Source organism: Triturus cristatus, chromosome 5_2 (genome assembly GCF_964204655.1).
Source record: "Triturus cristatus chromosome 5_2, aTriCri1.1, whole genome shotgun sequence".
NCBI classification, from domain to species: domain Eukaryota; kingdom Metazoa; phylum Chordata; class Amphibia; order Caudata; family Salamandridae; genus Triturus; species Triturus cristatus.
The window spans coordinates 484,161,466-484,182,661 of NC_140588.1; the positions used below are offsets into that span (position 1 = coordinate 484,161,466).

Here is a 21,196-nt window from a genome sequence, read left to right on the forward strand (position 1 = left end):
AAGATTATCGATATGCCATTCGATGGAGAGTCTCTGTTCACGCAACATGTTGATGAGGCCCTTCAGGCTATTAAAAAAGATACAGTGACGGCAAGGTCTCTTGGTAACCTGCAGTTTCGTAAGTCGTCCTTTCGTGGTGCCAAAGGACGTGGATCCTTCTCCAACAGGGGAGGGTATAATCAACAACGTTCTTATCGAACCTCCCAAACTAATCAAAGGTTCCAAAACTACAAACCGCAGTCTTATGGACAGCGAGGTAACTCTTATTCGCAGTCAAGAAGGAAACAATCCTTTCGTGGACGGGAGTCCAATAAAAAAACAATGAGGTCAGCCAACTGCCACCATCTCTGCCGTTGCCCCATTCAAGAATTGGAGGAAGAATATTCCACTTTTATTAAAGCTGGTCCAGAATTACTACAGACAAGTGGGTTTTGGATATAGTAGCCAGAGGCCATGCTCTGGAGTTCACAAAGATTCCCCCAAACTCTCCTCCCAGGAAACCACCTCCTGCTCATCTCAAGGAGCTTATTTTCCAAATAAATCTGATGATTTGGAAGGGAGCAATCGAAAAAGTCCCTCTGTTACAAAGAGGAACAGGATTTTATTCGAGATTTTTACTCATTCGAAAAAAGTCGGGAGAATCGCGCCCTATTCTCGACCTTCGCGCCCTCAACAAATACCTAAAGAAGTTATCCTTCCGAATGTTAACACTTCAAGAAATTCTACAATTGCTTTCGGCGGGGGATCACATGGCCACCCTCGACCTCCAAGACGCTTATTTTCATGTACCGATCCTACCCAGACACAGAAAATTTCTACGGGTCAGAGTGGCTGGCAGAGACTTTCAATTCAGAGTCCTTCCATTTGAGCTTCGTTCAGCACCCCGGGTATTTACAAAGGCCATAGCGCCAGTGACCGCACACCTTCGCCTGCAGGGCATTCAAATTTTCCCTTACTCAGACTACCTTATCAAGGCGAATTCTTTTCAAGCCACAACCGCACATGTTCAGAAGTGTCTGCTACTTTTCCAGTCCCTGGGTCTTTCCATAAATTTCGAAAAATCTCATCTGACTCCATCACAGAGAAAGACCTTTCTAGGAGCAACACTGGACACAAAACTGACCCAGGCCTTTGTCTCAAAAGAAAGACAACTCAAGATCTGCAACCTCACTCGCTCCTTGCTGTCAAAAGAGTGCGTTTCAGTCTGTTTATGCAAATCCTTCCTAGGATGATTTCTTCTTGCATTCCTCTGATTCCCAACTGCCGTTACAGAAGGAGGCCACTGCAGGAGGAACTCAAGCTTCAATGGCTCCAGATTTTGGGATCGTTCGAGGACATCGTTCGCATCACTCTTCGGATGCGGGAACCCTTTCATTGGTGGAGCAAAATGAAGAACTTAAGAGACGGATGTGCATTTGTGGTCGAAATGCCGCATTTCACCATAACCACAGATGCTTCCCTCGAGGGATGGGGGGGCGCACCTTCAAGGAATGACAGTCAACGGCAGGTGGACTTTCAAACAAAAGAGGTGGCATATCAACCTTTTAGAGTTACGAGCCATTTTCTTGGCTCTAAAATCATTTCAAACCATTATCAGAGGAACCTCCGTACTAATACGAACGGACAATACGACAAGTATGCATTACTTGAACAAACAAGGCGGGACAAAGTCAGCCCTATTATCTCAGCAAGCACAAGAGATTTGGGACTGAGCGATTCGTCACAAAATCTGCCTCACAGCTATTCATGTCCCAGGAGTCACCAGTGTTCTGGCGGATTCCCTCAGCAGGTCCACAACATCAAACCAAGAGTGGGAACCATCTCTAAACAGTCTTTCAACAATGGGGGCATCCTGATCTAGACCTGTTTGCAACCAGGCAGAACCGCAAATGCCCATCCTTTGCAAGTTGGGTTCCCCACAAAGACTCATTCGGAAATGCGTTTTCGATTAATTGGTCGCAGATATATGCCTACTCTTTTCCACCGATTCCGTTGGTTCCATGAGTTCTGCGCAAGATCAAGAAAAAACCTTGCCACATGATGCTCATTGCTCCCAGGTGGCCTCGCCAATACTGGTTTACAGAACTTCTCCTCCTCTCGGAGTGCGAGCCCATCCAGTTTCGACCAATTCCGAGCCTTCTGTCCATCCAGAACGGACAAATATGTCACCCGGACCCAGCATCGCTGAGATTAGCGGCATGGTTCCTCAACACCTTGAATTCGCACACCTAGATATCCCTCCGGACTGTCGGGAAGTTTTGGCTAATGCTCAAGCACCTGCTACGATTAAAACTGACAAACTAAAATGGAAGAGGTTTTTGCATGTGGTGTCAATCCGTCAATATCCACCCTATTCAGGCAAGACCAGAACAAATTCAAAACCATTCTTTTTTCATTTAGCAAAATCCGGCCTCTCCCATTCTACTCTAAAGGTGTTCTTGGCTGCAATTTCAATGTCTCGGTAGGATGAGGTTAACTCTCTTTATTCAAATAGTCATTCAACAATTCTGCAAGGGGTTGTTTTGGATGTTTCCCCCTATTCGACGTCCACCTCCTTCTTGGCACCTTAATATAGTGCTTACACAACTAATGCGACACCCCTTCGAACCTTTTCAGAAGGTGAACTTAAAATTACTTTCTTGGAAGGTTTCCTTGTTAATGGCTCTAACATCAACAAGGAGAGTTAGTGACCTTCAAGCGTTCACTATTCATCCACCTTTTCTGCAATTTACATCGAAATCTGTAGTGCTGCGCACTAACCCAAAGTTCATGCCAAAGGTCCCTGCGGATTTCCATCTTAATGAACCTATAATTTTAAAGACTTTTTTCCCAAATCCGCTCACAGCTGCGGAAAGGGCTTTGCATTCCCTTGACATCACAAGATTTCTCAAGTTCTACTTACAACGAACAGCAACAATATGCAAATCAGACCAACTGTTTGTGGCATATGGTAAACCGCGCCAAGGATATTCTGTCTCAAAACCAACCATAGCTAGTTGGAGTTCTGCTGCAATGTGCTTATGCCGCGATCAAGCGGGAAGACCATTGCAGGCAACCCCAAGAGCGCACTCTACAAGAGCAATTTCTTCATCCACAGCTCTTTTTGCCGGTGTGCCTCTTCACCAGATCTGTAGAGCGGCAACATGGTCCAACCGACACACTTTTACCAGGCACTACTGTTTGGAAGCCTCAAGCGATGCAGATGCATCAGTGGGACAAGCTGTTCTTCGCAACCTTTTCAAATAAGGTGAGCCTCTGTTCTCCCGCCTCCACTATGCTTTTTTCTGTAAGACGCTTACTGCATACTGTTCGGTCTATTGAAATTGTTCTGCATATGTTGAACACAGACGTATTTATCTATATTTATACATTTTGATGTGTATTTACTATGGTACAAAAGGAGCGTCTTATGAGCATTATATTATGTACTGCTATCTACTCTGATTCAGGCATGTGAATCTATGAAAGACACCCTAAATACTGGAGAAGAACAATAGTTACTTACCTGTAATCTGTGGTTCTCCAGTATTGGTGTCTTTCATAGATTCACATGCAACCCGCCCACCTCCCCTCAGAGGCTTTTCGGCTATTATGCTTTGGTTCACTCCTTTGCGAGAAAATCTGAGAGCCTGAGCCTCTGAGGAGAACATTCTGGTGGGTGCTGTCGCCTGATTGGCAGCAGTTTGGATTGTACATAATGACTGTGATAGTCATAGTTGTGGAAGTTTTTTCCTTATAGCTTAGGCTACTTTACTTCTGGTTTCATGTTACCAAGGATTTTTGGTTACTATATGCATAATTATTGCTTTTCTATGTACCGTGGGACTCCCACTCCGACGACGGGGAATGATTCAGGCATGTGAATCTTATGAAAGACACCAATACTGGAGAACCACAGATTACAGTTAAGTAATTATTGTTCTTCTTCTCTCTGTCCCACCAAATATTTTTTTTTTTAAATGCAAGGTCTCGTGCACCACTCACTACCATTCCCTCTCCTGCAGAAGCTGCGCTCATTACTTTCTAGAGCTGCTTTGACAGGCTTAGAGAGAGTCCAGCCAGAGCAGACTGGAATTCCATAATGTTGCAACATTGGTTAACAAGTTCTGTTACCCACTGGTGCTACGTCATAGCAGTGATTTACTGGATTTAAAATCTAATCATTTACGCTAATAGCTCTGTATGAGAGCCATACAAATCAAACTTTTAAGTGCAGCCAAACTTTGTATACAGTTGATTCTACATTTTTCAATGTGCACAGTACATCACCTTGAAAACCGCTTTGGTGCAATATTTACGCAGTGAATAAATAAATGTGTAAAGATAAGACACTGCTTTAATTTTTTTTCAAGACTTCACATTCCAACTAAGCAATGCACCGCCCTTTTTTTTTTTTTCTAGGCACCAGGCAAGATGGTTTCCTTTCAGACAAGATGGGGAACAGCAGCCGGCAGCCAATCATGATGCTCACTTGAACAATGACTTGCAAAACGTAAATAACCCAGACTTTCATGAGGTGGTAAGTTCACCTGAGTTTTGCATTTTCTATTGATAGTCTTTTATATATTGTCTTACAAAACTCTTCTCCCCAATTTGTTTTACATTGTCCTGTTCCCGTTGTCTGAAAATTATTAATCTATAATGGTGTGAGGTGAATGTGGTAACTTTAACTTGGCAAGTATTTCCCTACCAGATCTTTATCTGCTTTGTTACCTTTTGCATAATCTACCGTCACTTGAGCATTGTATATTTGTTGATGAAAGCAACGCTATACGTTTTCCAGTACTCAAATTCATTATCTTTAATAGATGGTAATTTGAAAGAGATGTTACCTGCAGGATTTGACTTGCCATGTCCAGTTTACAAGTAGAATACCATAGACTTTGAAAATGCTTGTAAACTTAAAGGGGTCTAGGTTTTGGAACACTGCTTGAATAAACCATTGACTAATATGTAGACCAGATTAAACTGTACACTGTATGTTCTCCATGCACAAGTAGGAAAATAAGCTTCAACATCTATCTGGTTAGTTTCTGTAAGCATTACTAGTGGCCAGGGTTTCTATGAAACCTTTGCCTAGCCTTAGCTAGACCAAATTAGGGTTACAAAATGTGTTTATGAAAGTGACGTAAGTTGAGAGTTAGGGCTAAATTTTAAAAGCTGCACACATGCATTTAAAAGCCTCTACGTTGCAGTGCTAAGGAAATCAGTGTGATGCACAGATACGGGCACCCAGGAGACCAGATCATAAATCAGAGCACGAGATGGTTGTAAATGTGTAGTCTTTTGTAATCTTTTTGTTATAATCACTCAATTGATTATGCTACAAATTTCAAGCCGTTTTCATCATCCATTTTCTGGATAAACAACTGTGCCCCTGAGGCTTCAATGTGTGGTATTTTGTCCCTAAGAAACATCAATGTCAACAAAAAGCACACACAAAAAGCTTTGTAACAGGACAAGCCAGGAACGTTCTTTTAGAATTTCTTGTTCTCAAGAAAGCGTTGAAGGATCAAAAATTATTCCTACTTAGGAGATGATAGGTCAGTGTTGCACTTTGCAACTATGTAGAGCATGATATTCTTGATCTGATCAGATCTCAAGTTTTTGTACTGATGGATACTTCTACCTGCAGATTCCACAACTTTCGACTATCCCAGGCACTAGACTAGATCTAGAAACTTATGACATAGCTCTGTCGTTCTAGTAGGGAATGCTGGGTCCATCTTAATGAAAGCAAGGTTGTGGTGACAACACTGGAGTCATATAGCGCTCACTTCTCTCACATCAGTTCTTTTTTTTTTTCTCTATGCCCTTCGACACGGGGTTGTAACTTCTTTCCTCGCAACTTCAGCGCAGGAAAATCTTTTGAAATTGCTCGTCAGTGCAGTGCGTCTGGGATATCACCAGCTAAAAAGTCAGAGTTTAAGCCCTTTTGCAGTTGAGACAGGCAAATGTCAATCACTCACCCTCACTGTGACTATTTGTGGTGCATGAGGATCCAGGCACAACTTTAGATCTTGCGACTGGTTCCGTATTGTGAACCCAAAGGCAATCAAGAAATGCAAGACCAAAATTTTTATGGCTGGCAACGATTTTTGGGCTTAGTGCCATTTGGGGTCCAAGTCTAGATTTTTTTTCCCACGCATCACCTTCCTCCAAGTCATCAGTAGAAAAAAGGAGATATTGCATAAAGAAGAGAAATCATACATACTCCCATCAGCACCATTCCAGGTCTAGGGGTAAACCTCCACAACACACCACTCCTCTGGATGAATTTTCTTCAGAGCCGGAGCTTGTGGGTTTTACTCCACCTCAAGACCCACAGGTAAAGCTGACTACGATTCTGGATCCACTACCGCCAATGCCCCTTACAGTACTGGGCTACACAGACACACCGCTCTCGGCGCAAGGCACTTGTGCAGCCCTATTTTGCTTTGCTGTGTTGGATAAGTTCCAGTGTGCATCAGCCCCCCAAGGAGTGCTGTTGGGTTCCTCTGGCAGGTCCTTCTTCTGAACCACGCATCCCATGGCGCCAGCCAGAGTAGTGCCGACACTGGTACCCTCGCCACCTCCTCCTTCAGCACCTGTCTCCCCTAGTACCTACCATTGGCACTACCCAAGACACTACAGTCCAGAAGAGAGAACCTAAGGTTAATTGAGAAAAAAAGATTCAGAGAGGATTGTGCTAGTTCTCACCATTATTATTGGCAGACCATGATATTTTTAGTTTGAATTTGGACCCGTTGCAGATACACTAAAGGCAACAGGATGACGGAAGGGAGACAGCAACTCTGCTGCCGCCTCCCATCTGCAAAGCTGGCTACCTGAAACGACAAAATGCCAGACATAAATATATCATCAGACATAGACATTGACCCGCTTCTAGTTCTGGCCCGACATAAATGGCATCATTCCACGCTGTCCTCAAAGGCAGCTGAGGTACTAGATATGCCCCTTCTCGCCATGAAATTAAAGTCAAATATGCTTGCTCACAATAGCAGAACCATCTGATAGAGACATCTAGCCACAGATTCCTTACTTTAGAATCATCTCCAGGTGCGAGACTGGATCCGGATATTTTCCCCCGACATGTCCGCGTGGCGAAAGAGGACGCAGCACGACTCAGTTTCGAAGTCATCACGCATTGTGATGTTGACTGAGTCCATATAAACTCCCGCCGACGAGCTGACCACAGTTCCTTTATACGAGCTTGCAACATATCCAGTGTGGTAAGAGGGCGTTTTTCTGCACATCTCCTTAATTTGGGTGAGAAACTGTGCTTTTTTGACACTGCCTTCAAGGTTTAAACCCTGTGGACCTTGTGACTGAAAAATGTTGATCACAGATCCTCATATCGTTTGTTTGTGGTGCCTGGTAGACCACCATGACTCTGAGGAGTGTGGTTTCTGTCAGTGTGTGTGGTGGAAGGCGTTAAGAGAGCGTTGTATGAAACTTCTGGTGGTGTGACTGTCTGAGGCACCATACCTTCGTAGGTCCTCATCAAAGTCCAGAGACTGATCGAGAAGCCGTTCGGGTGAGGGGCTGTCTCCGTCGACATCAAAGGAGGCTCCGAAGCACCAATGGTGGCAACGTAAGTTTGTTTCCTGAGCCATCTCCCAAGCTTTGGTTGCCGATCATTCTCTGGAGTCCACCCCGCTCCTCCTTAAATATCCTGGAGCCAGGGTGACTCTAGGCCAAATGTGGGAGTATTGCATTAAGTCTTTGGGCCTCAATTCCCCTCAGGCTTGCTTTCTAGCCCAAGGAGGTGACCCAACTGGATTCTCGCCTGGGGGTTTTCCCTTGGTGCCAGTTGAGCCCTTTAAATCATTATCGATGCGAGATGGCGCCGGTGCACAGCCCTTCGGGTTCTTCAACTTCGGAGTCTGGTCAGCCAGTGATGTTGGCAGCACCCATCGATGTCGCGCCAATTACTCTTCCTGATGTTGATCCATCGCTGCGCCGGTGCCGGACGGTGTCAGATTGTGTCTGATGTGGTGCCAATGGAGCCTTCCACTTTGAGCAACTTTCCATCTGTCCCTATACAGCCTGATTCTGCTTTTCCTATGGGAATGCCTAGTTTGGGGACAATATAGGGTGTCACAATGGAAGAGGCATGGCGCAGCGGCCAGGACTGACTGACTCTGGAACCCGGGGTCTCACAGTTCGATCCCCGGCGGCAGATCAGCCCAGCACCATGTGACTCTGGGCAGTTGCTCGCTTAATCTTCCTGACTGCCCCCAGCACCTTGACACCCTCTGGTAATTGTTCATGCTTTAATTTACATAAGGAAAGTATCTACAACAAATTTACAATCCTTTGGGTAATGCTGTCCAGCCTCCTTTGGAGGACAATTGGCTCACTGAACTGGGTGAGGCTAGTGAACTTGAGCCCCTCCCAGTTTCAGATTTACATCTCTGCCTGGTATGGCCACAGAGGTGAGTTCCTCTTAAGCTGCGGTATTGAGGAGGGCAGCTATTGTCTTAGAGTGTCAGCTTCCCTCAGTGGAACTGTACACGGACCCTTTGGTTGATGTTCTTCACCAAGGTAAGATGGGAGTGGAACCCTTACTCCCTTATAATGAGTCTCTACATGACATATTGTTAGGGGTTTAGGTACAGCCGGTAACATGGCTGTATCCTATAGGCATCTGCCTGCTTCTGGGGATCCCAATTGTCTCTTCAAACATCCTTCCACAAAAGGTCTGGTTGTGCAAGCTACAGCCTCTGCGTACACAAATGCCTTCTGGTTCCACCCAGCACTGAGTCAGGCTGGCTGAAAATTGTGGGAGGACTATAGTCACTTCCGTCACTGCAGCACTAAGGTCTTCGAACACAACATGTGGTCTCTGCAGGCTTTCCCATGCTTGATGAGACTCAGTGGCAAGTTTGCTGCCTTCTCTTCCAAAGGAAGCCAAATGGGAACTGCTACACCTGGTGCAAGATGGCAGAGAGGCAGCAAAATTCACCATAAAATGTGGTATGGACACCACTGATTCTGTGGGTAGTCTATGTCTCAGACAGTTTTGGGATTTTCAGAGCCTGTATGGAATACCTTGAAAGATATGCCGTTTGATGGTGTACATTTATTTGTGTATATGCTAATTCCGCGTTTAAGCGATTTACAGCTGCACGGTGTGATAATGCATAGGCATGTTCTTGCAGGATCTGGTTGGATCTTTCTTTCTTTCTGAATTGTGTGGACAGAGGTGTTTAGAAATGTATGAGTTGAAATGTGTATTCCAGTTGCAACCAGTGTGGTGGTTCTACTTACTGCAGGAGTTTATGGTTGTATAGCTATCCTTGTTGTTCTTTACACATGTTTGACTTGCACTTACTTTCGATCAGTTAACATTATAGTAGTGCATTTATTCTGCTGAATTATTTTCAGTAAAGTTGTATTCTTTACAGTATATTTCACGATACGTGACTTTCTGGGTTATTTACTGCTTGACGCAAAAGTCATGGCTTTCTCGTTCAGCTCTGTCTGACAGTTTTTCAGCTGTTTATTTATGTTGGATTTTCATTGGTACCTGATATACGGCTCTTGCATTTTGCTTTACTCTGCAGAAGAGCCCAAGCTCAAGAAAATTGATACCTTCCTGGTACGTTCAGTACTCTATGTATACTGGGTTGGGATTCTAAGCTGGTGCACTGTTGCACCCTTGTTTGGGGGTGCCGAGTTACACACTCTGTGTCAGGTTATTCTTTGACATACGATGTTATACATTTGTGCGGTTTGGTATCCCTTCTTGGGTACTTTTGATATTTGTACCTTCATGGGAGTCTCAGTATAAATCATCTTTGCTGGCCACAGGATTATCATCTTGTGAACCTTACAACCCTTTCTGTTGCTCTTAACATCAGTCTTATAGACATTGCTATTTGATTCACCATTCCACCCCTTCCTGTAGGCATGGTTGGTCTATAGATGTTCCTTGGACATGATTGTTTCTTAGCTTGGCAGTGTGCCATGCTATGATTGGTCGATTCTATTCCTTTTGTTATAAAGGGTACTTCATAGTCTTGACATTTTTGGGTTTGTTCTTGTGCTTTGCTTTATTACTGGGCATTCATTCCCCTCTACAAATGTACCTTTTCTCCTCTCTGAAGATATTCATACACCTGGTCAGAAGGGACTACACGTTTGCCTCATAGGTTCTATTTTTTCATGGATGGCTATTTTCTTACTGGATTGCTGCTCTTTTAGGGGGATACTCTTTTCTTAATTTTACCTAACTCTAGTTTGTTGCTAGGTTCACACTTTATGAAGTGTGGTCCCTAGATGACATGTATATATTCATGTTTATTTTATGTATCAGTAGGATTCTTTTATTATGTAATCGTTTGTTTTTCTATTCCAGTTTGGTAACTTTTTCTAGATCTTCTGTGGACATGTCCCTCTCTTTCTTATAAAAGAGCACATACTATCCTTGGGTTTCCCTAAGTTTCAAGGTTTCTTTTTCATACTTTATATTTTATTCAGCTTTATACTCTTTTGCTTGTTGATTCTGTCTCAGGCAATTTGCATTGCACTGACTGTTTGGTTGGCTGTTGCTTTCTTACGTGGTATCATACCCACTATAGTTTCTATACTAATGTCAGCATTTTCTGACTGATTCTACATCTTTCCTTTATTTTTGCTATATTTTTCTCTTCTTTATACATAGCTGATTATTTATTTTACTCCTATATCACTGTATTTCTTGAAGATTCCTGGTGGCCTTTGTATTATCTCTCTAAGGATATTACTACTTCTATGCCTCTAGTTGCTATTGTCAGGTCCGGTGGCTTAATGGACTATGTGCCCACCGTAGGGGTCTGTGTTTAACTTTTTTGTCACGGGTCATATCTCGGCGACTCAGCCTTTCTTCATTCTAAGATCTAAATATTAGTACCATTGAGATGGGCCACATTAACCATCTGTTATTCAGAACCCCCATATCCTTGTGGTGGACGTGCGATTTTCAAAAACACAAATTTCTCTTTTTTAATTTTTTTTATTTTTAATAGAGCTTTTGTTATCCTTTCCCATGGGTGATGGACCTCTCTCGCTGTTACGGTGCAGGTCCAGCTTGCGTAGAAGTCTTTATGGCACAGAGGTTTTCTTCTGGGCATTACCTGTTCCGTGTCTCAGAAGTATCCAACTCTCTGTTAAAAGTTCAGCTATGTGTGGCGATACCTTATTTTATAGAGTTATTTGGCAAATTGGCCTACTATCATGGGTAACATCCTTCCCATGCCTTCATGACTTTTCTTACTGCGTTCTCTTCCACAGTGCTAATGTGGTGAGCATGCATGGGTTCAGATCCCTTGTAGGTTGCAAGTAGTTTTCTATTCATCTTGTTAGTTGGCTTCTATCGCAGTTGTCACGCTAAGGTGGATAATCTTATTCCCATGCTTTTTTAATGTCTTGTGACTTATCGGTGGTTCTTCCACAGGTTTTTTTAAATTGTACAGGATGTTGTTGCTCACCTATGTTTTTATGAAGATATGGTCTGTTTCTTTGGTTCTGTAGTAGGGGATCTCTGTGTATAGTCCTAATCTGTGAATAGTCCCGCCCATGTGCGTGGACCTCGGAGCAGTCGAAAATAGTCTCTTAAGTTGTCCTCTTCTGCAGTCCTGCATAGACACTTAAGAGAAAATCAAAGACAAATAATGCAGCCTGACATTAACAAGGCCACACTGGCCAGCACTTCATCCTGAAGTGACAAAAAAGATAGCCAAATAATATTTACATTTACCCATTTAGCTAAGTTTCACACCAAGAGAAACTACCCTTCACAAAACTCCTTTTTCATGATAGAGAGGAAGGGTTGGACAGACAAGCCCCATAGGCTGCCAATATGTGTCTGGAAAAGGGATACCGTGCCTTTAAGGAACCCTTTAGAGACCCTCGGTATCCCATGATGCACAGCCAAAGGCAAGTTACTTTCAGTTCTTTTTTCCGACTCCTGCTAGCAGGACCCTGGAGCATTGAGCTCTACCTTTATTGGTATTTCTTCAATTTTTGGAGCTTTTTTGATAGTTTTAGTGTTTCATTCGACGTCTGGGGCCTTTATCTTCCATTTACTGTCCTTTTTGGCCAGTTAAGCCACTTCCTTTTTGTCAAAATGCCAGCTCTATTTGACAAGTGCCCGGAGTGTGGCAGGAAAAAGGCCAAGTCAGACTCTCACACGATACTCTATCTTCCATCTTCTCATGTTCCTGACTCCTGTTTCATCTGCAAGTCATTCTCCAGGAGGACCCTGCGTGACAGGGAGAAGATTCGTCTTCAAGGCCTGGAGCAGAGAAGACATCCGGATGCAGGTGGGACCTCAGGGCATGGAGGGAACCTTTGATCTTCCACTTCCCGTGCTTCGGCCGCTGGGGGGCTCCCCAGTCACAAGAAGGCCCAGAAATGGTCCCGGTTGACTTCAATGGCTACGACGTCGAAATGTATGACGAAGATATGCTCCCCGTCGACCCAGGGCTCTGGGTCTAAACGGCATCGACGTTCGGCGTCAAAAGGGAAGGACGTAGAGATCTCGGACGAGGTTGACGTTGAGGACATCGCAGACGACGTCGACACATCCTAGTCGTCGATCTAAGTCCTGAAGGCATCGGCACTCGCCGTCGAGGCGACACCGCCGCTCGGCGTCAACGTCGACGCGCAGGTCGCTGTCGAGAAGGAGATCTTCGCCGTCGAGGGAAAAGTCGCCGTCGCGCAGGAAGTCGCCGTCGCGCAGGAAGTCGCCGTCGCGCAGGAAGTCGCCGTCGCGCAGCAAGTCGCCGTTGCGCAGGAAGTCTTCTTCGAGGAGCCTGTCACACTCTGTGGATAGCATCTCCACATCTGACAGTCCTAGGTCAAGGTGGCACTGGCGTTCTCCATCAGGGGATACTGCCTCCAGAGCACCCTCTTCAAGGCCTGCCCGTAAGAGGAGGAGAGTGATTTGTACCTCAGACTCTGAATACTCGGGGACCTATTCACCATGTAGGTCTCCGGAAACAGCCCAGCCTGTAGTCCCTCATCAGTCGCCTCCACAACCTCAGACGGCGGCGACTCCTCCTCCTCCTCCTCCTCCCCCCCCTCCTCCTCCGCCACCTTCTCCTTTGCCTCTAGCTCCTCCTCTGCCACCATTCAGAACTACCTGGCAGAGTGGAGAAACATTTCTCGGGACAAGTGGGTGCTGAATATTGTTTGCAACGGATACAGTCTAAGCTTTATCAGCCCTCCTCCAGCTATTCCACCAGTTCGCTCACAATACCTGCTATGCGAACTCCAAGCGGAGGCCGATACCCTGTTGAGAAAAAGGGCGATTGAGCCTGTTTCTCCATCTTTAAGAGGAAAGGGTCTATACTCAAGGTTCTTTCTTGTGCGGAAAAAGGACAAAAACGAGTTCAGGCCCATTCTGTATTTGCGGCAAGCAAACAAATGGATTCGCAGAGAAACATTCCGTATGCTGTCACTGCACCAGATTTATCCTCAGCAGCATCGAGGAGACTGGCTCTGTGCCATAGATCTGCAGGACGAGTACTTCCATGTCCCCATTGCCCAGAAGCATCGGAAGTTCCTGCGTTTCCTGGTAGTCACCAACCACTATCAGTATACAGTACTTCCATTCGGCCTGAAGTCTGCTCCCAGGACTTTTTTAAAGTACATGGCGGTGGTGGCAGCGCACCTAAGGAAGAACAAGGTGATCAAAATATCCACGTTCCAGGAGGCGCAGCTACATTTCAACAGGACGGCTGCTCTGTTGAACAAATTGGGTCTGCACATCAACATATCCAAATCTGTCCCGACTCCTGTTCAGTGTCTGCAGTACTTGGGAGCCTCCATCGATACTCTCAAGGCAAGCGTGTGTCCTTCGGAGGAGCGACGCTTATCGATCCTTCGGAAAGCTCAGACTCTCATGTCCATTCCATCACCGACAGTGAGGACGGTGTCCTGTCTCCTGGGGTCGATGGCCTCTTATATCTTTCTCACTCCACATGCACGCCTCCACATGAGGCCGTTGCAGGAATGTCTGGAAGATAGATGGGACCAGAGACCAGGGAGCTGGGAGGACAGGATCCAACTGTCTCAACACGCTCTACAATCCCTGAAGTGGTGCCGTTCACCGGAGAATCTCCTCAAAGGGATTCCATTCCACAAGGAGATACCGACTCAGACCATTGTAACAGATGCGTCCCTCCAGGGCTGGGGAGGGCATTCGGACCACCTTCAGATCCAAGGGGGGGGGGGGGGGTGTTGGATTTAAAATCCTGCGGGGAAAAAGAGTGCGGGATCAGAAAGTCCATTCATTACCTCAACAAGCAGGGACGCTCAAGATCGCGCACACTGTCTCTGGAAGCGCAAGCGATCTGGAAATGGCTATTGGCCAGGGGACTGACGATAACAGCGACTCATCTGCCAGGTGTGCAGAATGCTCAGGCAGACTCTCTCAGCAGGCTCGTTCAAGACAACCACGAGTGGGTCTTAAACGACGAGGTGTTAAGAGACATCTTCGCAAGGTGGGGCACTCCAGACATCGATCTGTCCGCCACCGTAGAAAACAGCAAATGCCGAGACTTCGCCTCCAGCTTTTACCAACCGGGGACGCTGGGGAATGCACTGTGGATCAACTGGTCGAACAGCTTTCTCTACACTTTAACACCCATTCCCCTGATCCCGACAGTCTTGATCAAACTGTTCCAGTCACGGTCCAAGATGATCCTCATTGCTCCGGAATGGCCTCGGCATTGGTGGTTCACCGACCTACTCTACCGGTCTCTCTTGCCGCATCTTCGGCTTCCATGTCGGCCGGACCTTCTCACGAAGTTCTGAGGGCAGATGGTGCATCCCAACCTCTCGTCATTGAGTTTGGCAGCATGGCTCCTGAACTAGTGCAGTATGGACATATAAATCTTCCAGATAGCTGCATAGAGATACTGAAAGAGGCAAAGACTGTCTACGAGGACTTCCTACGCATACAAATGGAAGAGATTCTGCGTTTGGTGCGCCTCTAAAGATGCTGATCCTACATCCTGCAAGGAGGATGTCATCCTTCCGTACTTGCTGCATTTGGCTCAATCTGGCCTTAATTTTAATTCTATTAAGGTTCACCTCGCAGCTTTAACTGCGTATAGGAAATGCCCTTAACAAACTTTCTTTTTCCACATCCCTGTCATCAAAGATTTTCAGGAAGGTTTGAGGAAGGTATTTCCTCCCATTAGGTGTCCTTCGCCTCCGTGGGAGCTTAATGTGGTGCTGTTTAGATTGATGGAGCCTTTTGAGCCTATGCATAAGGCTTCTTTACAGCATTTATCCTAGAAGGTAGCTTTCCTTGTAGCTATAACATCGGTGAGTGAGATCCAGACTCTGTGTTGACAAGAGCCCTATACTGTATTTCATGCATCTAAGGTTGTCATGAGGACTCACCCGAAGTTTCTCCCGAAGGTGATATCTGATTTCCATGTCAATCAAACGATCACCTCACCAACGTTTTTTTCACATCCTTCCTCTCCAGCGGAGAGGTCCCTTCATTCACTTGATGTGAGACGGGTATTTAAATTCTAGATAAGACCAAGGAGGTTCGTAGATCGGATCAGTTATTTGTTAATTATGGCTCGGTCAGGACAGGTCTTGCCACCTCCAAACAGTCCATTTCTAGGTGGATTGTGTCCTGTATCCAGTTGTGTTACCAGAAAGCTAACAAGACTCTAGGGGGTAAGCCTAAGGCTCACTCTACCAGGGGCAAAGCGGCTACGACTGCTTTGCTGCGTAATGTTCCCATTGCAGACGTCTGTAGGGCTGCCACTTGGAAGTCCGTCCATACCTTTGCTAAGCATTACTGCTTGGACTCTGATGCCAGGGCAGATGCGCAGGTTGGGCAGGCGCGCAGGTTGGGCAGGCTTCGCTGAGGAATTTATTTGCACAGTAGTGATTCTTTACGTTTCTTCCACCGCTGGGTTTGGATTGTTTGGGATGGGCTTGCCATTCTATTCACATTTTATGACTATACACAGAGATCCCCTACTACAGAAGAAGTAGTTTCTTACCTGTAACTCCGGTTCTGTAGTAGGGGTATCTGTTATAGTCATAAGCGACCCGCCCTCCTCCCCGGTGGATGAAACGTCGACATCATGAATGCTACAGGCCTGGCTTTATACACCTTCAAAAAGAACTGAAAGTAACTTGCCTTGGCTGGGCATCATGGGATACCGAGGGTCTCTAGAGGGTTCCTTAAAGGCACGGTATCCCTTTTCCAGACACCTAATGGCATCCTATGGGGCTTGTCTGTCCAACCCTTCCTCTATCATGACAAAGGAGTTTTGTGAAGGGTAGTTTCTCTTGGTGTGAAACTTAGCTAAATATGTAAATTTAAATATTATTTGGCTATCTTTTTTGTCACTTCAGGATGAAGTGCTGGCCAGTGTAGCCTTGTTAATGTCAGGCTGCATTATTTGTCTTTGATTTTCTCTTAAGGGTCTATGCAGGACTGCAGAAGAGGACAACTTAAGAGACTATTTTTGATTGCTCCAGGGTCCACGTTCATGGGCGGGACTATTCACAGATTAGGACTATAACAGATACCCCTACTACAGAACTGGAGTTACAGGTAAGAAACTACTCCTTCTAGTCCGGTTTTGTTCTAGTTAGAAGCTTTTAGTGGTCTCAGTTTGCATACCCTCCTACAGTGATGCTATGTTTGGTGTTTGATTCTAAAAGAAAGAATCTGCTGCTAGATGTCCCCATCAGATGAGCAAGTTACTTACCTTCAGTAACACATTATCTGGTTAAGACAGGATCTAACCTCTGATTGTTTAAACCCCTCCTTTTCTCTCCGCTCTACAAACAGAGTCCTCTTTCGTCTCTCTAATTTATTTATGAGACTTCCCATACTGAACTAAGAACTCAGTGTTTATTACGACTGAGTCCTCTTTCTTCTGAATGTGTTAGTTGTGGAACCCACTTATTAAATTATAATTCACTGATTTCTTTATACAAAGGTGTCTCTTTTTAGCACACTGTTTCAAGAGGCAGTTTCTATATGTGGCTCCATGTTATGAGCACAGGAAATAGTCACGGAAGAAACTGAAATCAGCACATCGGTGAGGGGGTTATTTGGACTCCATCAACGTCATATTACGTGATGACATTGATACGGAGTCGCATGGCACCCTCTTCTGATGCATGGACATGCTGGGGAAAAGATTTCCAGATCCAGCTTGCGCCTGGGGTAGGATTTTAAAGTAAGGAATCTGCAGCTGCATCCTGTCTCTACTAGATAATGCATTATCAAAGGTAAGTAACTTGTTCATTACTGCCATTTAAGGAGGCTCTGCAGGAGCCTATAATGGGTGCCTGGCAAACGCCAACATTGGCAGTAAGCCGAACATTGGTTAGATGTTTCAAAACCGTGCCAGGGGGAACTGCCATTCTTGTTTGTCCACCTCTCACAGAAGTCATGCGGTGTAGATCTCTTCCTACACCAAAGATAACCTGGGATCCTTCCCGACCTGCTCATCGGACAGAAAAATCCAAATGCTAGTTGCATTGTGGAAAACAATTCTTTAGGCAGTTAGCCTTGTGCACCACTTGCTTAGCACAATCAGCCTGCTTGGGCAATACACCAACAGTTTGTGGGATTTGGCAGCGATGATTGTGCCCAGTCTATTGGATCACCTTAAAGATCATTTTGCGGAGGTCACCAGCAACTGCTAAGAAATGTCATTAGATCTGGGTTGCATTTGGTAGACTCCGTAAGCAGGAACCATCTGTAGCCGTGAACAGACATGACAGGCTGCTATCTACTGTTTTTTCTTGGGATGTCCAAGCCACACAAATGGACATTCTTTTTAATGTGGTGTGTCTTTTTGGAGATCAGGTGGAAGCGGCCTTACAGCAATTAAAGAATGAGACAGCTAACACTAATGGTAGCAGATCAAGATATTGGGCAGGTGTGCTGCTCTATGTACTGCACAGTTCCCAAGAAAGATAGCTGACTTTCTCCGATCTTAGACCTCAGGCTTTTAAAAAAGAACAAATTTAAGGTTCGGTCCCGTGTCTCTGGAACTGTTGGCACTGGAAATGGAAGACTTGCATGGCGTGTATTTCCACATTCCGATCCTACAAAGGGGAGATAATGGGAGTTCCTCCCATAAATCTATTTCATCACGCACACGCTTTGCAGCATTGCTTTTGTTTTTCTGCAAAATTCTTGTCTGCTTAGTTACACCTATTCTTTCTACTGATTTATTACTCCCTTAAATGTAATTGCTGTTTCTCTCTGCATATTGCTTACATGTCACCCCTCAATTGTAATTGCTGGTTTTCTCTGCATATTGCTGACATGTTGCTCCTCTGACTATTGTGTATACCCTGTTTATGTCAGAATGTAATCACTTCTATCCCTATCCATGTTTATTGCCTATGTGGACCTTGTATACAACGTGCTATCCCTGTAAAGCGCTCTCATACCCTAACGGGTCACGTTTGCGCTCAATAAAACCTTAAATAAATAAATATCTGAGTTTCATGGTAGGATGAACTCACTACTAGTTTGCGGTTTTCCTGTTCACTCTGACATTGGCACTTTGAGTCTTCCCAAAGCTAATGGCAGTGGTTACAGTACATCTAAGGAGGTTGGGGATGTCTGCGTTTCTGTGCCTAGACCTCTGGCTGCTCAAAGCCAGCTCGCTGCAGATAGTATCACACCACTTGGAGACAACTGCTCGCTACTGTTAGACTTGGATTTTTGCTTCAGCATGTCCAAGTCTCACCTAGAGCCCTCTCAAAAATACCTGTTCATAGGTGCAGTACTGAATGCAAAAGCTATTTGAGCTTTCCCTCCTTCAGAGAAGATCCAGGACATTTGGGTAGGATTCTGATGTTTTGGGACGCAGCTCGGATTCCAGTCCTGACGATTTCTGTCTGCTGGGCCTGCTAGCTGCCTGCATCCTCCTGTCACACATGCACGCTGGTACATGAGGGCTCTCCTATTACGCCGTGGAACGCAGTGATTCCAACATGAGGGAGAGATCTTTGAGAGGCAGTTGTGATTTCCTGGAACATTGTGTCAGACATTTTCATGGTATGTCAACAAGTAGGAAGGAGTGACATATCATTTTCTCTGACGATGGACATGGATGCATCAACATGGGATTTGGCAATCTGCCTGGCTCTCTAATACCGGCGATGACCACTTGAGTCAACATCATTTTGCCTATCACAACTTGCATCTCCGTCCAAAGGTGATACGAAACATCTTTGTTTCATAGGTGAAACTCTTCATAGCACAACTTGCCTGCAGTTTAGTACTCTCCAGTATCTGCTGCAGGAAGCCTTAGCAGATGTATTCCATTTCCTCCCATATTTCATCGAGTTCTGAGAAGGGTCCACATCAACCCAGCGTAAGTCATCTACATCATAAGGGACTGGCCAAGAAGGGTGTGTCCTTTCTGCACCTCTCCCCGTGTCCTCCGTCTAGCCCTCTAGTTCTACCTCTCAGGGTGCTCATCCTCTTTCAGTTGGAGGGACAGGATTCGCCTAAATTGCCTGGAGATTAAGCTCCTTCCAGCTGCCACCAGATTTACTCAGCATGATCTTAACTGCTTATCGTCTCTCCATCAAATCAGTCTGTTCCAAAAGTGTGAACGGATTAATCATTTGGCGTGCTGAAAAGGACATGGATCCCTTGAGGGCTTGACTGTCTTATGGTCTCGGATTTGCACACTTGCTGCGTGCAGGGCACTGTCAAGGAATGCATAGCAGCCTGCTATCTTTCCTCTGCCTCCTGAACCAGCCATCCATCTTCAAATTCACCTACAATTATGAGAGTTCTGAAGGGACTGGCAAATGTTTCCTCCCATGCTCTTTGTCATCCCCCAGTGTTAACTAAATTTTTGTTTTTACCTTTTTGATGTGGGTTCTCTTTAGGCCCTTTTTCAGTTGTCAGCTGTGTTTACTGACTCATAAGGCTGTTTTTTTGTTGCCATTATCTCACCGAGAAAAGTCAGTGAGTTGTAGCCACAGAGCATCCAAAGTCGGAAAAACAGTCCCCTTTGAGTAGCTACAATCACACCACATTCATACTCAAAATAGAATTGATCACCAAAACATCAACAACGTGTAACCCAGAAATCCCCAAAAAACTAAAATGGGTCAATTGAACATTGCATATTTATTATCCATACATTAAAAACACAGAAATGTTATACAGCAGAATTATTTCTCCAATTTCTAAAAACGGGGCAATTGAGAAAATCCTACAGATGTCAATATATTGTCCAATTTTCATAAAAACAGATTCTTAAAAATAGTTACTAAGCAGAAACTTAATAGTGCACTATGGGAGAACAAGCAAGAACGTTATTTCTAGTCATGAAAGCACCACACCAATCTGACAAAAATCACTTATTACACATAGGAATTACTTTTTCTCTCATCATTTGTTTAGTGTAACAGTTGTCCTCCAGGAACTAGGGTGGGCTTTATCATCAGAGCATAGACTCGTTTCAATGGGTACTATTAATCGACCGCCACCTTCATCAGGAAAAAAACAATATCTCGCCAAATTCAAATCCTGGTCTGCACTTAAAATCTTCCAAGGAGTTTCTAGTCAACAATTGGATTGTATCTTAGTTCAAGGCAGGGGATATATTTCTCTACCTCCCTGTACCACGGAATCTTTGATAGACTTGTAGATTGAACCTCAAAAATAAGGATTTAATATGAGCCCATTCCCTTCAAGGTTTCAATGGATAATAAAGGGCAGTATTTCTCTCGGCTATCTTTTCTCACGGAGGCGTATACCCCGTGCTCCCACTGCTCTATGCGGATAATGATAAAGGACCGCTATATAAATTACTAGCGAATATTTCTGTTGGAGGAAGGCGTCTACTCCAATATCTTTGGATACCCAAGAGGTACTAGGAAGGGGATTCTCCCTAAAGTAGGATTTACACTTTTCTCTCTTTTTTTCTTTACCTGCTCCAGTTGCTCTTGTGTTTGATTAGTGACTTTTGGGAGAAGGCAGTTGGCCTCATAGTCTCTTGCTTTCCATTCTTGGAACAACAAGATGACAAACCTCCCCAAAGCAAGAGAGCAGATGGGACAGGGTGAGGATGTAATTGATTCGCAAGAGGCTGCCATGGGCTCCCGAGTGGAATGTGTTTTGTGACTCCATTAGATTACAGGCTCGCCATGTATCTACGAGTTCTAGGGCCTTCAAAAA

At 44.9% G+C, this 21,196-nt stretch overlaps 1 protein-coding gene across 1 annotated transcript in view; it reads left to right on the top strand.

The window, feature by feature from the left end:
- Positions 1 to 21,196, top strand: part of HERPUD2 (HERPUD family member 2) — a 268,181-nt gene that overhangs the window by 233,256 nt on the left and 13,729 nt on the right. The window contains exon 8 of the mRNA XM_085607481.1: positions 4,402 to 4,519. Within this exon, the coding sequence (XP_085463607.1) occupies positions 4,402 to 4,519 (118 nt within the window). The remainder of the gene's footprint in view (positions 1 to 4,401; positions 4,520 to 21,196) is intronic.